Source organism: Schistocerca gregaria, chromosome 6 (assembly GCF_023897955.1).
Source record: "Schistocerca gregaria isolate iqSchGreg1 chromosome 6, iqSchGreg1.2, whole genome shotgun sequence".
In the NCBI taxonomy this organism is placed as follows: domain Eukaryota; kingdom Metazoa; phylum Arthropoda; class Insecta; order Orthoptera; family Acrididae; genus Schistocerca; species Schistocerca gregaria.
In genome coordinates this window covers 285370801-285388459 of record NC_064925.1, presented here as the reverse complement: position 1 = coordinate 285388459, position 17659 = coordinate 285370801, and the positions used below count along the sequence as shown (strand labels likewise).

At 42.2% G+C, this 17659-nt stretch overlaps 1 protein-coding gene across 3 annotated transcripts in view; it reads left to right on the top strand.

The window, feature by feature from the left end:
* Nucleotides 1–17659, top strand: part of LOC126278408 (sodium-coupled monocarboxylate transporter 1-like) — a 173057-nt gene that overhangs the window by 40899 nt on the left and 114499 nt on the right. For all 3 annotated transcript variants that reach the window (XM_049978513.1, XM_049978515.1, XM_049978512.1), the window contains 2 exons: nt 8266–8425; nt 13013–13078. In XM_049978513.1, the coding sequence (XP_049834470.1) occupies nt 8266–8425; nt 13013–13078 (226 nt within the window). The remainder of the gene's footprint in view (nt 1–8265; nt 8426–13012; nt 13079–17659) is intronic.

Here is a 17659-nt window from a genome sequence, read left to right as displayed (position 1 = left end):
GACCATAGACGGCTGGAAAACCGTGGCCTGATCAGGTGCACCCCTATTTTAGTTCATAAAAGCTGATGGCAGGATCAGAGTGCGGCTCTAGCTCCACGAAGCCACGCTCCCAAGTTGTCAGCAAGGTACTGTGTAAACTGGTGGCGGACTGGATCCTCTGGTCCAGCTGGATCGATCATTGACTACTTGGAGACCATTTGCAGCCATTTATGGACTTCATCTTCTCAAACAACGATGGAATTATTATCGGTGACAATGCGCCACTTCACTAGGCCACTACTGTTGTTCGCGATTGGTCTGGACAATTCGAGCGAATGATTTAGCCATATGAATCCCATCGAACATTTATGGGACATAATAGAGAGAGCCCAGTTCATGAACAAAATTCTGCGCCGGCAACACTTTCTCAATTATGGACACCTTTAGAGGCAGCTTGGATCAGTATTTCTGCAAGGGACTTCCAACGATTTGTTGAGTCCATGCCAGATCGAGCTGCTGCACTACGCCTTGCAAAACATAGGTCCAACACGATATTAAAAGGCATCCCATGACTTCCGTCACCTCAGTGTTTACAGATGAGGTGCTCATTTGTTATGGTGATGTACCACTTCTAAGCATATATGCTATGGGAATTCCGTCGAAAGTGAGAAAACGAGTCATCCAGTCCCAGAACAGACAAATCGCTGTGCTGTGCCGTTGGTATGGCGATGCTCAACTTGTTTCGGCTCGCTTTGCATAAACAGGTCAGTTTCCGTGACTGCCATGACGGTGTTACTGCTCCCGCCTGCTTAACACTTCTCACAACTGCTGAGGCAGAGCTGTTATTTCCACAGTAGTGCCAAAATAGTAGTGGATGCTCTGAAGGTGGTACACGGAGCCATAATTTCGTAGTCGCCTTTCTGCAACTGACGTACGACCAGCGGAGCGATGCTATGCTCTGACTGCTTGTGCACCAAAAATTAGAACTTCATTACAAATTATTTGTTAAAAAGACGACAAATAGAAATTTTTGTAAGTATAAACGGTCTCTCATTTATGTATTCAGCAGGAAATGAACAGCCTAAATCAAAAAATGGTTCAAATGGCTCTGAGAACTATGGGACTTAACTGCTGTGGTCATCAGTCCCCTAGAACTTAGAACTACTTAAACCTAACTAACCTAAGGACATCACAAACACCCATACCCGAGGGAGGATTCGAACCTGCGACTGCAGCGGTAGCGCGGTTCCAGACTGTAGCGCCTAGAACCGCTCGGCCACTCCGGCCGTCAGCCTAAATCACTTTGTGCATTGTGTTGTTACGAAAGAAGGCTCGCTGAAATTTTCGTGATGACAGTTAGGGAATTTGAAGTCGTATCGGCGTTGTTTATGAGACTTGTAAAAACGATGTACAGCAAGCGAACACTATAACTTCAAATTTCACTTAATGCAATTTCTAAGATCACCACTTGAAGAACCCTGTTTATTATAGGCTTTTAGTTCTGAATAAAAACGCATGAAACTTAGACCGTACAGCGTCTTGCACAAAACCGTCATATTTTTAGATTGCCACATTCTCGTCTTGCCAGGAGCCGCCAGGGTAGCTGAGAGCGCTAACGCGGTGCTTCCTGGACTCGGGTAGGCGCGCTGGCCCCGGATCGAATTCTCCCAGCGAATTAACGACGAGGGCTAGTGTGCCGGCTAACCTCGGTATGGTTTTTAGGCGGTTTTCCACATCCCACTAGGTGAAGACCGGGCTGGCCCCCACGTCCCGCCTCAGTTACACGACTCACAGGCATTTGAAACACATTCGCACTATTACATGATTTACACTAGACGCTTGGGTTCACTGTTTCCGTCCCAGGGGTTATGGGGTGGTGGCACGATGGGCATCCATGCCAAATCGGTACTTACAAAGCAGAACCCACAAGTCGGGATAAATGCTTGGAAAGAGATTCTCGTCTTACCAGGACTAGACAGTTTAGCTTTGCTCTGTTTTTCTTTGTACGCACCGAATGCACTCGACTCTGCTAAAAACACAGCTGTGATTTCTGAAAACTGCTGTATCGGCAGCGACGGATTATTTCTATAAACTTTTGAAGGCACTAAGCAAAATCTGCCGCTCACCTATTTTTAACCTTCAGCGTCTATGATTCACTGCAGAACTCGAAGAACTTCACATGTTTTCACAGTGCACGCAAATGAAAATACCACAAGAGCACTACTCGCGGAACAGAGAAATCGACTGTCGGTTGAGACTTGAAACAAGCACTACACTACTGAAACATTTAAAATGCTGGCCGAGAAAATACCGAAGACTTCGAATGTCTTATTGTGCCTGATTACGTCATTCATACTAGAATCATTACCATTAAACCTGTTTATTTCTGCTTATAGGTGTTAAATAATTTATGTTTTGTTTATTGCGAGTACGGCTTCGAACATTACTTTTTCAGGCAACTGAAAACATCCAACAAATTAGTTCATGTGACAGTTCACAAAAACAAGCGTTTGTTGTGTGTAAAATGCAAGAAATTGCACGCCAGCACTACTTGTCTCAACCGCAAATACCCACAACTTCTTGTATTCATACATCATAAGATACTCGAATAATCACCAGCGGCAGCACAAAAATATGTATTTGAGACTGAAGTATAGCTTACACACAGATTTTGTATTTTATATAGAACAAACGCTAATTTTTGTGAACTGACATATGGGCTGATTTGTGGTATGCTTCCAGCTGCCAAAAGATGAGTAGTAATATTCGAAATTGCAAATAAATGAGAAATAATTATGCAGATAAAATTAAATTTTTAATTCGACACGTTTTTAAATCGGACCAAAATGTATATAATATTTGCCCCTGCCCTATAAAGATTCCAAACCCAAACAGATACTTCAGAGAAACCGATGGGCGAATAGGTCACATCCTAACTTTATCTATTCCATGTGCACTTTTCACATTATAAATATTAGAAGTACTGTCAGATCTATAATAAAAACTCGCAAGCACAAATTTTCAGTCATATATTTATGGCTTTAGGAATCTATATAGGGCTAAGAGAAATTTAGTCTCATTCCAAAACATTTTATGTTAAAAAAATTATTTATAAATAGTTATTTTCTGCTTTTTAGTCTTGTTTATCTATAATTTCTCAAACGATTTCAAATATTTTAATGAGATTATATTTTTCAATAATTATATACATGTACACTACCTTTTTACGTAGACTTGCGCCTGTGTCCGTGTATTCACATATAGTGCAGGCATCTCCTCCTCCCCTTCTCTGCGTTCATATCTTCTCTCCCCTCCCCCTGTCTGCTCAGCTGTCTCCATCCACTCACATACTACCTGGAACAAACTCCAGTTCTGTCTGCACAGCTCACTGATCCTGCAGAGCAGCTGAGATGTCTGGCACTAACGAACTTTCTCTCACCCCTAACCCCTCAGAACAGACCGACAAGAAAGCAAGATAATATTCCATTGTCATCTACTTCTGAGCTGTGTTGAAAATTTCAAGTCTCTAGCTCATCAGGAAATTAGTTTAAAATAAACATTTGTGGATTGGAAATTTGCAGTATGTTTCTATCGGACCAAATTGCTGAAACCATCGGTCTATAGGCTTACACACTACTTAATCTAACTTAAACTAACTTACGCTAAGGACCACACACACCCATACCCGAGGGAGGACTCGAACCTCCGAGGGAGCAGCAGCGCTAACCGTGGCACGGCGCCCTAGACCGAGTTGTTCCCCAGCACAGCCTCTACTTTTATACCAAACGGACAAACAAGAGTCAATAGTTAATAAATTAGCCGGCCGGTGTGGCCGAGCGGTTAGAGAGGCTTCAGTCTGGAACCGCGCGACGCTACGGTCGCAGGTTAGAATCCTGCCTCGGGCATGAATGTGTGTGAGGTCCATAGGTTAGCTAGGTTTAAGTAGTTCTAAGTTCTAGGGGACTGATGACTTCAGATGTTAAGTCCTATAGTGCTCAGAGCCATTTGAACCATTTTGTTAATAAATTATTTGACATCTACGAGCGGAAAAAAAACAAGTTTATCAATTACATGAAGGCTGTCGACCGATTCGTATCGAATGAACGAAAGAACTGATGCATAACTATGGCCTATCTCTAGTTGCATTACAGCATGTGGAATAGATGTACAATGCCTGACAACCAATGACTGTTAGTGCTGAGCAGGCGGCGTTTGTTTACATTAGGGTTGAACTTAAGATGAATATGTCCTTCCCAGTATCAGGAACATAACTTGGAATAACATCATCAGCTTCAGAAGACTGACATATCTGCTGAAGCCACACTAAGGGTTGTCATCGTCCCAGTACGCACTCGTTATGCAGATCTTCCTACTTCCCCCGTATTCTTACGTGGTGCTGTCTCTTTGAATTTCCTTTCCCCGGAACTCGCTATATCGGAAAACATCTATGTTGTACATCTATAACCGGCCGCTGTGGTCTCGCGGTTCTAGGAGCGCTGTCCGGAACCGTGCGACTGCTTCGGTCGCAGGTTCGAATCCTGCCTCGGGCATGGATGTGTGTGATGTCCTTAGGTTAGTTAGGTTTAAGTAGTTCTAAGTTCTAGGGGAATGGTGACCACAGCAGTTGAGTCCCATAGTGTTCAGAGACATTTTTTTTGTACATCTATAAATTATTTTTACATCTGCTACTGTCATTATTGTTACTATTGTCTTTGTTATTGTTGTTACTATTAACGCTATTGGTGGCAGCATCTGCAGTAGTACAAGTGCAGCCAGCATTAACTTTATATGAACTATATGAATGCGTGATGTCTGTTCTTCCGGATATCTCAAAATAGCAAGCATGGAGGGCATGGACGGGGACTGTGGATAGTTGGCGCTATGTGGGAACGTAGGTCGGCCGAGAAAGTCCGCGCAACTGCGATAAATACTGCGCCTCGATGAAGCAGTGGTTAACTTAGCTAACTATTAAGCAGGAGACTAGGCACGAATCTCGATCCGGCACGAAATTTTACACCTCGTCGCTAATTCTGCATATAATCCAGATGCAACTGATGTCAGCAGTCCCTTCCTTTCTCCCTATCCATCCTCAATTTACACAGCATAAACTTTATTAGTTCATCGACAGTATTATTTTCTCTCTTTGCCACTTCAAACACTCAAATGATTTTAATTCTATTTGTCATATTAAACATGTTATATCTTCGGAAGTTTGATGTAAAACGGTACTGTATGTGTCAGTCCCTGTACGGTGGGTCGGGCTTTAATTTCTCGTGTCTATTCACCGTTGTCACTGTGCAGGCTGAAAATTTAATCTCACCTACCTCAGAACGGCGTCTGCTCAATGTCCCTTCACTCGGCAACATAGAAACTTACAAGCTCATGTAAAAGCAGCATTGATAAAAAAAACACCTCCTAATATCTACAATTACTGAGGCCGCGCAACTCTAGTTATGAAAAAAAGTTCTGTAGAAATAGTTGAATATTGAAACATTGCACGCAGATTCCATGGAGGTCAATATTTCACATGCGAAATCTGTCCAACTGATTTAGTCAAAACCTCTGAAATTTCGCCAGGCAGTCCTCAACAACAACTGCTATCACCTTAGCTCACCAATAACTCAAATACTAAGTAATTCTTCATCTTACACATTATTTTTACTGGCGTTAGTAACATGACTGTCTGCGTTCAACGGTACCGAGCGACATCCTTCTTCCAGCCTCTCTCCCGGTATAATTATCGGGTAACGAGTGGGAACCGTCTCACTTCTGGTTGGCTGACCATTTTGACTGCCAATCAGAATGCTCGCTCATGATCACACTCACGCCAAAATTGGCCTGCATCAAGCCTTATACACACACGCATTTGCGTCAGTCTGACATGCAAATACACTCCTGGAAATTGAAATAAGAACACCGTGAATTCATTGTCCCAGGAAGGGGAAACTTTATTGACACATTCCTGGGGTCAGATACATCACATGATCACACTGACAGAATCACAGGCACATAGACACAGACAACAGAGCATGCATAATGTCGGCACTAGTACAGTGTATATCCACCTTTCGCAGCAATGCAGGCTGCTATTCTCCCATGGAGACGATCGTAGAGAAGCTGGATGTAGTCCTGTGGAACGGCTTGCCATGCCATTTCCACCTGGCGCCTCAGTTGGACCAGCGTTCGTGCTGGACGTGCAGACCGCGTGAGACGACACTTCATCCAGTCCCAAACATGCTCAATGGGGAACAGATCCGGAGATCTTGCTGGCCAGGGTAGTTGACTTACACCTTCTAGAGCACGTTGGGTGGCACGGGATACATGTGGACGTGCATTGTCCTGTTGGAACAGCAAGTTCCCTTGCCGGTCTAGGAATGGTAGAACGATGGGTTCGATGACGGTTTGGGTGTACCGTGCACTATTCAGTGTCCCCTCGACGATCACCAGAGGTGTACGGCCAGTGTAGGAGATCGCTCCCCACACCATGATGCCGGGTGTTGGCCCTGTGTGCCTCGGTCGTATGCAGTCCTGATTGTGGCGCTCACCTGCACGGCGCCAAACACGCCTACGACCATCATTTTCACCAAGGCAGAAGCGACTCTCATCGCTGAAGACGACATGTCTCCATTCGTCCCTCCATTCACGCCTGTCGCGACACCACTGGAGGCGGGTTGCACGATGTTGGGGCGTGAGCGGAAGACGGCCTAACGGTGAGCGGGACCGTAACCCAGCTTCATGGAAACGGTTGCGAATGGTCCTCGCCGATACCCCAGGAGCAACAGTGTCCCTAATTTGCCTAATTTGCTGGGAAGTGGCGGTGCGGTCCCCTACGGCACTGCGTAGGATCCTACGGTCTTGGCGTGCATCCGTGCGTCGCTGCGGTCCGGTCCCAGGTCGACGGGCACGTGCACCTTCCGCCGACCACTGGCGACAACATCGATGTACTGTGGAGACCTCACGCCCCACGTGTTGAGCAATTCGGCGGTACGTCCACCCGGCCTCCCGCATGCCCACTATACGCCCTCGCTCAAAGTCCGTCAACTGCACATACGGTTCACGTCCACGCTGTCGCGGCATGCTACCAGTGTTAAAGACTGCGATGGAGCTCCGTATGCCACGGCAAACTGGCTGACACTGACGGCGGCAGTGCACAAATGCTGCGCAGCTAGCGCCATTCGACGGCCAACACCGCGGTTCCTGGTGTGTCCGCTGTGCCGTGCGTGTGATCATTGCTTGTACAGCCCTCTCGCAGTGTCCGGAGCAAGTATGGTGGGTCTCACACACCGGTGTCAATGTGTTCTTTTTTCCATTTCCAGGAGTGTATTATAGTAATGTTTAATAAACGACAACGAAAGACAATAATTCTGGAAATATTTTTTAGATACAGATTTTACTCCAGCTTATTTTATGGCTGCTCTGTTGAAATAGCAATCACACCTAAACATACATCATCAGCAAAGTGGGTAAATCTCCTAGTATCATTTTTCCACGACAGGCATGTCTAACTCTTGCACGTTACTTAAGATGGAGGGACCGATGGCCCTAGTAGTCTGGTCCCTTCAATGCCACAAACCAACCAACCAACTTAAGACGGTATGTAATGCAATATTGAAATTTGACGAATGTCCCACATGCACACTCTCATTTACTCACAGGCTCACATAACACATAATAAAATAAATATTGATTTTAATAGTTCCTTCTCAACTTATTCTAGATTTCATACTTAGAAAATTTGAGGTATTTGAAATTTTTAAATTATATTTCTGTTATATAATTCTGTACTGTGGTACTTCAGGTGAGTATTTCAATTGACAACCGGAAACAAGTCATAAATGTTTCCGGGTTAATTTCCTTTCTTAAGTGTAGTTTTTCTAACTTTAAAGTAAATTTTTCTATATCTCCGATAATATGCCCAATAAAAAGCTGAGATTTTCACACCACCTTTCTATTAATAACAAAGTGCAGTATACAAATTTTGAAAGGGATTAAACAAAAACTACTATCCTTTATTGAGAGTCTTATAGGTGGTGAATGTACGCGTTAAGTAAGAGACACTAAATAACTTTCCGATGGCGGGCAGTGATAGATGCACGTGTGTCTCCCGGGTAGGCCGCTAGATGTCAGCTCCCTAAATTACATGCTAAAACAAACGTTCGCTCGGAACAACTTGCGACACTACAGTTGGTCCGATGTAAGAAAGAACCTGCTGGGTCTTGTTAGAATAAATAAATAAAGTTGAATAGCACCATGTGAGGTTTCGACTAACCTGATTCCCCTTGGCAGCTTCATCTCGGGCATCACGCTGCTGGGGATGGCCACGGAGTCCTACCTGTACGGCGTGCAGTACAGCTACGTCTGTCTGGCGGTGCTGCTCAGTGGAGTGGTGAGCGCCTTCGCCTTCCTGCCCGTCTTCCACGACCTGGCCATCACTTCCGCCTACGAGGTACGTCACAGGACACCGCAGCTTCAGTCATTTCATGGCATTTTTCTTTGTTCCCATCATTGCAGACACAGTGACACTACAGTTCCAGTCAGCCTCTCGACGTGTCGCGACACGAACGTTACCGCGCGTGCGAAGCCAAATAACAAAGAAAGTTGCCCCAGTTATTTAAAACAATGTAAGCGTAGGCTTCCGTGGTCGTTGTCAAGTCACTAAAATTCTACTTGGCTTCTGACCGCATCGTCAATGTGTAAAATTCTCCGACGTTTTGGCCACTGTTGCAAATGGCCTTCCTCGGCGTGTTTTAATTAACTGCAGAATGAGAAAACTTTTGCTTCTTACACACTGCTGGAAGAGGCTGTTATCGTATTGTTATTTTGTTTCTTGAAAGACCACCTGTCTAACTTGATGCGGATCCATGTTTGACGCTCCCACAAGCCCGGATCATCGTAAGTTCTGGAATTGTGATGTGGTATCTTGGATCGTATAATAGTTTATATTTTGATTTCATTTATGGTGCTTCCGCTCTTTTAATTTGGAATCCTTCTCTGCGAGAGACTCTTTGGCAGTCCTAGGAATTGAGATAATTTCTTGTTCTATGCACTATTTCAACTTAATTTAACTTCTGTTATTCGAATTATAAGGACTCACATTCCATGTACATAATGAGGTTTGTTCATTTAGAGTTCTAGTATAACTTCGGTTTTAGTTTCTTTTAATGCTAACTTTATTTACTTCCAGCCAACGTCCTTGCCGCAGTGGTAACACCGGTTCCCGTCAGATCACCCAAGTTAAGCGCTGTCGGGCTGGGCAATCACTTAGATAGGTAACCATCCGGTCTGTCCAGTGATGTTGGCAAGCGGGGTGTACTCAGCCCTTCTGAGAAACTACTTGATTGACAAGTAGCGGCTCCGGTGACGAAAACTTACAACGGGCGGGAGAGTGGTGTGCTGTTCAGTTGCTCTTATATATCCGCATCCAGTGATGCCTGTGGGATAAGGATGACACGGCGGCCGGTCGGTGCCGTTGGGCCTTCATGGCCTGTGCGGATTGAGTTTTATTTACTTATACTTTTGCAGATGCATCTGAAGATGGGACACAAGTCCTGAAACCGGTTTGTGCTTATCCTTTAGTAAATAAAAAGTTTTGCAAGTGTAGCACATCTTGTCATTAATGATGACTATGAACAGTTTTGGATGTACCGTCAGAAGAAACATATGAAAACGGACATAAATATTATCACATGTAGTCAGTTGCTGGGAGCCCACTTGTCACAAAGTACAGTTTACATCAGGTTATACTTGCATTTCACTTGGTTTCTTGCCCCAATGAGCTTTGCATCTGTATTGCACTGAAAATAGTGCACAACAGCACAAATGTCGACGGTATTACTAAGGATTAGTTTACTGACGAAGAGCAGGCCGATACACATTTTGCGTAGAGCGGCACACAGACGCTACACTGAGATCTTAACGCAGCGACGGTAAACATATCGCAGTAATTTTGTATCTCTGAGGAATATCGCATTACTCAGTGTTGTGTGTTGTATATTTTGGTTATTGAATATTAAGGCTTCATAACTGATGTAAAGCTATTGTCACACAGTCAAGGCAGACTATGATAACAATCTCAATAAATTATAATTAAACTCGTACTCTGTAATGAACAGTCGAAGACCGTAGGAGGATGTCCCGTCAGGAGGAACATGTGACAAATGTGGCAATACTCACACGGTACCCCTCAACATCTTCTTCTCGGTGAAGATGTGGCTCACCCAATATATAAAACGTGGAATCCAGGGATACAGATCTCTAAACCTCGAAAATTCATGTCGCCAATCATCATCAAGCCCAAAAATTGAACGCGAAAAAACAGTCTTCACTATCACCTCATCCGTTTCCTTGGACACCTCCATCGAGATCCCGGGAACAAATTCCCAGGATGGTACTGGACCGTCATTTGACTTTTAAAATTCCATCAATCCCTCAGCAAACCATAATACTCCTGACGTCTTGTAAACCATCATTTTCGTACTTTTACGCTCAGATCTAAGGGATGAGACTTTGCTGTTCCCGTCGTTTAACAACATGGTTCGCGGACCGTTCAGATTGCGCCTCGCCTTGGAGAATAAACTGGCCTCTGGACGGCCATTATGTTTCACAATAATACTGTTCAATATTGTCTTCCTAGACTGTTCAATAATATCGTCAATAATATTGTGCAATAACACTGTAGTTCAGAATGTTGGACGATAAGATGCTGCTGCTGTAAGAATTGCTCTACTTTATTCTAAGAGAAAAAAAAGTTGGATTAAAGATTTGAACGAAAAGCGTCAGAGATCAGTTGTGAAAACGTGATGAGGGAACCAAGGTTGAATGAGAAAAAAATTATCATACCTTTTTGGGTTTTAATGTTCCAAATTTGATACGTATCTGGAAATGGTTCCCTCCATACACTGGCGCCAAATGATCACTTTGTCGACCCCGACGAGGGATAAATTTCTGCGACCCCAAACCCCCATCACCAAACAACAAAATAATACGATGAGAGACGCAGTTCCATCAAGTCAGCGCTTATCTATTACGCTGCCATACCTTGCTGCTAGCAGCTCTTTCGAAGACTTGAAATTTACAAATGCATATTCACCTTACAGCATTTGAGACATAGTTATGGAAACGTGTCATGCAATAATACGTGTATTAAGGAATTATAATCAATTAAGCAATGTATACACAAAGAAAAACATCTACATACACTTTTATTCATAATTTTGCATAAGTTAAATTTTTTAAAAACAGCTTTATTCTTGGCCGTTCCCTATATTTTCAAAGCAACAAATCGTACCATTTATGATACTTAACACTTATATTTTTGTACTCATGTACCCTAACATCCACAGTGCCGTCAATGACGTATACTTCGATGCACTCGAAGAATGATGCTCTTACCTCTTATTTGGAACTTATTTTCCATACAACAACAAACCTAACTTAAGTTCCTTGATCTGCGTAGTATGCAACAGACTGCCAAGAATATTGCCAACGCTGCATAGACGGCACAGTATTTCCAGACAGCACAACATATTTCCAAATGTTTGATATTCTTAATATTATTGGGCAGCCTGTGAATCTCACTTCTAGACTGTGAATATTGTAGCGCATCCGGGAAATACAGGGTGTACATAAAGCCTGGGAATACTTTCAATTATTTATTGCGCAATAACCAAACATTGTACAGATATCATATATACGTCATTTTGAAGAGAAACTCTGAAAGGTTTTTTTTCTCCATGTATACCGCCACAGCGTAGTTTCGTAATTTGCCGATAGCCAGCGCTAGTCGCAAACATGGCGCGCTCAGATGCGGAGCGAGCTTTCTGTATGTTGGATCACCCCGATCACCAGATCTCACTCCGTGTGACTTTTTCTATGGGGAGACATTGAAGATCTGGTGCATGTACCGCCTCTACCACGTGATGTAGCAGAACTCCGGGAGAGAGTACGGGAAGCAACTGCCACAGTCAACTATGCCACGCTGGGACGGGTATGGCAATAATTCGATTACCGTATTGACGTCTGACAGGTCACCCATGGCTCGCATATCGAATGTTTATAATAAAAAATACTTGCAGAGTTGCTCTTAAAAATGCAATATGTTTGACATCTGTACTATGTTTAGTTCTTATGCACTAAATAACTGAAAGTTTTACCGGACCTAATTGTCACCCTGTACTGTCAATATAACTGAGCGTCTATGGGTCGATTTAGGCGGCAGTACAGTTACGCCGAAACACGTCGCTTGATGTTTTGTGGAATTAAAATATTTTAGGCCAAACAATGACATATAGAAAAAGACTTTACAAGTTTATGACGCATTTTGGACTTTGTTTTTGGAAAGTAGTACAGTGCATTCAGTTATGCTGTGCGAACTGCACTGACAAATTTAAATTTTCGTGGGTGCGCTTGACTCTGAATTTTCTACAGGCACATCGAGTTCGGATTTTAAATAATTGTGACTGACACATTCATGCGTGCAACTCGCAACATTTCGCATGGATTCCGTTCCGTGCTATCGAAACCGCGTCCCAGCACTAACATATTTCGGATGCTTACGGTCGTTAGCGTTTCACAGAGAGCAAACATCTTAGAAACTTCAGTGATTTTCATTCTTCGATTGATTGGGTGTTAGGATTCTGATAACTGTGTATTGGATTGTTACGAGTAAGAATTGGTATATTCGTTCAAAATTGTTTTTCGTTATGAATAGGGTTTGTAATTACAAACCTACGTCATTATCCACAGCCTGCTGAACAAAAATTAATAGAAGAGTGGATATACTGGCTAGGCGTAGTGTTTTCTTATTTCTTTCTATTGCTTTGTTTCAAGTTAGACTCAACACATGGCGCGCTTATGGGTAGCCGAAAAAGAACTGAAATCGACGCCGTTAATACAACAAGAAAAATATTAAACTTCACCCGTTTAACCCAACTTGATAATAATCGAAGGACTCCGTACTTATTTGATAAAATTTCTCTCTCGTAAATCAATGAACTCAGTATTTCTCTAGCACCCTTGTGTTTTCTTTCCACAGTATTTGGAGATGCGGTTTGGCAAGAGTGTAAGACTGCTGGGCTCTTTCTTCTTTATGGTTGGTGTGGTGAGTACAGATTTCCTTTCTAGTAACATGTGTTGCCTAATGTATAAGTACACGATGTAGAAAACTGATGTTTTATTTTAAAAGTATTATGCAAAAATAAAGCTGATTTACTTTTATCGATAGAAGATACACTGTCCACGATAACAACCTTCATCAGTTTAGTGTTAATATTTTGGAAAGCAATACTTTTCCGTGTATTTAGCTTTTTTTACCCCACCAGAACACTGATACTGTTCAGCTAGATTTTTAAATATTGCGCATAAGCACTCATGGTGACACTGCAAATGTGTAGTAGGTGGACCATTTCATACCATAGGCACCTCATACGTTCCTCCACACCTAAGTTGCTTTTCATCAAAATCGGTCAGTTAATGTTGCAAAGTGAGAGCGTGTGCTACATTGTTAACGTATCCACATAACGGGAGACTCTTCGGTGTTAAAACAGATGACCGCAGCAATCTGAGTACCCTCAGTGTACCTGGCGCGCCCCATCTATCTGAATGACAGTTTCCCATTAACATGTTTCGAGAACACTTCGCTGGAAAAATAAAATCTGGAAAATGTTACACAAATTTACAAACAAAACGTTTTGTGGGGGTCTATCACCATACAGTACATAACAGACTAATACAAACCGGTTCTTTAGACAAGCTCTTCTAAATGTCGTCCTGCTTGACCACAGCAGATGAAGTACAGTTACGGACATGGACTTTCTCACACGAACAGGAAGAGCAGGTCTCCTGATGTTCTCAATCTCAACACGAAAGTAGGCGGTTTGTCGTAGGTACCTGCTGTACTAATGCAGATAAGCTCTGACGAGGCTGCAGTAACAAGTAGTTACATGACGTTGTTGGAAGGGAGACCCCGATGATAGGTTCTCTTACTTGGTCCACTATGTTATGGTTCCTTTAGAAAGTAAATGTCGCGTCCTAAGTTCACGTCTTGACATAGGTGACTGTTAAAGTTTTAAACATGGCTGCGTAGTCAGCGACCGCTACAATGTAAAATTAAAGCAACAACAGAAATTAAGTCTTTTTGACCAATGTTTCGGCCTCTACTGAGAGTTTCTTCATCAGATATAAAACATTTAAACTGGCCTATAACATAAGTACAAATTGTTTGAAGTGTAGACACTGACTAGCAGTATAAAAAGAAAAGGCATAGTACTTACACTTTACGTATAAAACAAATATCAAGAGATAAAGATTTAGTCACAAAATTTTAAAATAGAAAACATAGAAGGCAAGCTACTATGGACTGCTCTCACATGTCGAGCTGCGGTAGCAACAGACTGAGACACCCGCGTTAACAACTGCGGGCCGGTGAACATTACACCAAAAGTGCCATCGAGTAGCAGCAAATACAAACAGGCTACTTAACATTCATAATGTTGTTGTTGTGGTCTTCAGTCCTGAGACTGGTTTGATGCAGCTCTCCGTGATACTCTACCCTGTCCAAGCTTCTTCATCTCCCAGTACCAACTGCAGCCTACATCCTTCTGAATCTGCTAGTGTATTCAACTCTTGGTCTCCCTCTAAGATTTTTACCCCCACGCTGCCGTACAATACTAAATTTGTGATCCCTTGATGCCACAGAACATGTCTTACCAACCGATCCCTTCTTATAGTCAAGTTGTGCCACAAACGTCTCCTCTCCCCAATTCTATTCTATAGCTCCCCGTTAGTTATGTGATCTACCCATCTAATCTTCAGCATTCTTCTGTAGCACCACATTTTGAAAGCTTCTATTCTCTTCTTGTCCAAACTATTTATTGTCCATGATACACCTCCATACATGGCTACACTCCATACAAATACTTTCAAAAATGTCTTCCTGACACTTAATTCTATACTCGATGTTAACAAATTTCTCTTCTTCAGAAACGCTTTCCTTGCACATTGCCAGTCTACATTTTATATCCTCTCTACATTGACCATCATCAGTTATTTTGCTCCCCAAATAGCAAAACTCCTTTACTACTTCAAGTGTCTCATTTCCTAATCTAATTCCCTCAGCATCACCCGACTTAATTTGACTACATTCCATTATCCTCGTTTTGCTTTTGTTGATGTTCATCTTACACTCTCCTTTCAAGACACTGTCCATTCCGTTCAACTGCTCTTCCAAGTCCTTTGCTGTCTCTGACAGAATTACAATGTCATCGGCGAACCTCAAAGTTTTTATTTCTTCTCTATGGATTTTAATACCCACTCCGAATTTTTCTTTTGTTTCCTTTACTGTTTGCTCAATATACAGATTGAATAACATCGGGGATAGACTACAACCCTGTCTCACTCCTCTCCCAGCCACTGCTTCCCTTTCATACCCCTCGTCTCTTATAACTGCCATCTGGTTTCTGTACAAATTGTAAATAGCCTTTCGCTCCCTGTATTTTACCCCAGTCACCTTTAGAATTTGAAAGAGAGTATTCCAGTCAACATTGTCAAAAGCTTTCTCTAAGTCTACAAATGCTAGAAAAGTAGGTATGCCTTTCCTTAATCTTTCTTGTAAAATAAGTCGTAAGGTCAGTATTGCCTCACGTGTTCCAGTATTTCTACGGAATCCAAACTGATCTTCCCCGGGGTCGGCTTCTACTAGTTTTTCCATTCGTCTGTGAAGAACGCGCATTAGTATTTTGCAGCTGTGGCTTATTAAACTGATTGTTCGGTAATTTTCACATCTGTCAACACCTACTTTCTCTGGGATTGGAATTATTATATTCTTCTTGAAGTCTGAGGGTATTTCACCTGTTTCATACACCTTGCTCACCAGACGGTAGAGTTTTGTCAGGACTGGCTCTCCAAAGGCCGTCAGCAGTTCCAATGGAATGTTGTCTACTCCGGGGGCCTTGTTTCGACTCAGGTCTTTCAGTGCTCTGTCAAACTCTTCCCTCTCCCATCTCATCCTCATCCACATCATCGTTCATTTCCATAATATTGTCCTCAAGTACATCGCCCTTGTATAAACCTTCTATATACTCCTTCCACCTTTCTGCTTTCCCTTCTTTGCTTGGAACTGGGTTTCCATCTGAGCTCTTGATGTTCATACAAGTGGTTCTCTTATCTCCAAAGGTCTCTTTAATTTTCCTGTAGGCAGTATCTATCTTACCCCTAGTGAGATAAGCCTCTACATCCTTACATTTGTCCTCTAGCCATCCCTGCTTAGCCATTTTGCACTTCCTGTCGATCTCATTTTTGAGACGTTTGTATTTCTTTTTGCCTGCTTAATTTACTGCATTTTTATATTTTCTCCTTTCATCAATTAAATTTAATATTTCTTCTGTTACCCAAGGATTTCTACTAGCCCTCGTATTTTTACCTACTGGATCCTCCGCTGCCTTCACTACTTCATCCCTCAGAGCTACCCATTCTTCTTCTACTGTATTTCGTTCCCCTATTACTGTCAATTGTTCCCTTATGCTCTCCCTGAAACTCTGTACAACCTCTTGTTCTTTCAGTTTATCCAGGTCCCATCTCCTTAAATTCCTACCTTTTTGCAGTTTCTTCAGTTTTAATCTACAGGTCATAACCAATAGATTATGGTCAGAGTCCACATCTGCCCCTGGAAATGTCTTACAATTTAAAACTTGGTTCCTAAATCTCTGTCTTTCCATTATATAATCTATCTGATACCTTTTAGTATCTCCAGGGTTCTTCCATGTATACAACCTTCTTTCATGATTCTTAAACCAAGTGTTAGCTATGATTAAGTTGTGCTCTGTGCAAAATTCTACCAGGCGGCTTCCTCTTTCATTTCTCTCCCCCAATCCATATTCACCTACTACGTTTTCTTGTCTCCCTTTTCCTGCAATCGAATTCCAGTCACCCATGACTATTAAATTTTCGTCACCCTTCACTATCTGAATAATTTCTTTTATTTCATCATACATTTCTTCAATTTCTTCGTCATCTGCATAGCTAGTTGTCATATAAACTTGTACTACTATAGTAGGTGTGGGCTTCGTATCTATCTTGGCCACAATAATGCGTTCACTATGCTGTTTGTAGTAGCTTACCCGCATTCCTATTTTCCTATTCATTATTAAACCTACTCCTGCAGTACCCCTATTTGATTCAAAATATAGACAGACAAATATTGTGATGAACATTATTTAATACATGAAGTAAGAGGCAATATTTTATATGACAGCAGGAGGCATAGTAACAATTTGTCTACATACGAGCTTGAAGTACAGTTTAAAGGCTGAAAACGCCATTACAGAATTACAAAGTGAGCTGAGTAACTCAGCGAGTAGAAAAACGGTATGAAATGAAATGTAGTTAATATCATGGGCATTTAATAAAAAATTATTAGTCGACTTAGATAGGAAAAATATTTCGGTAATTGCACGAGGGAATACGAAATCAAATATCAAGTAACGGCTTTATACCGTTAAAGCAGCTTTTACTACGTAATTGTAGCTGCTCGTTAAGAATCAGGCCATCATTTCGAGAACGATGTTTAAAAGTTTCTAACTCTTCGAGACCATCTAATCTATTCCCTTTCTTCACAGGGTGCAAAATGTTGATATCGTGAACAGCTTCTAGCTTCACTTCACAAGCTTATTGTACTTACGTTATA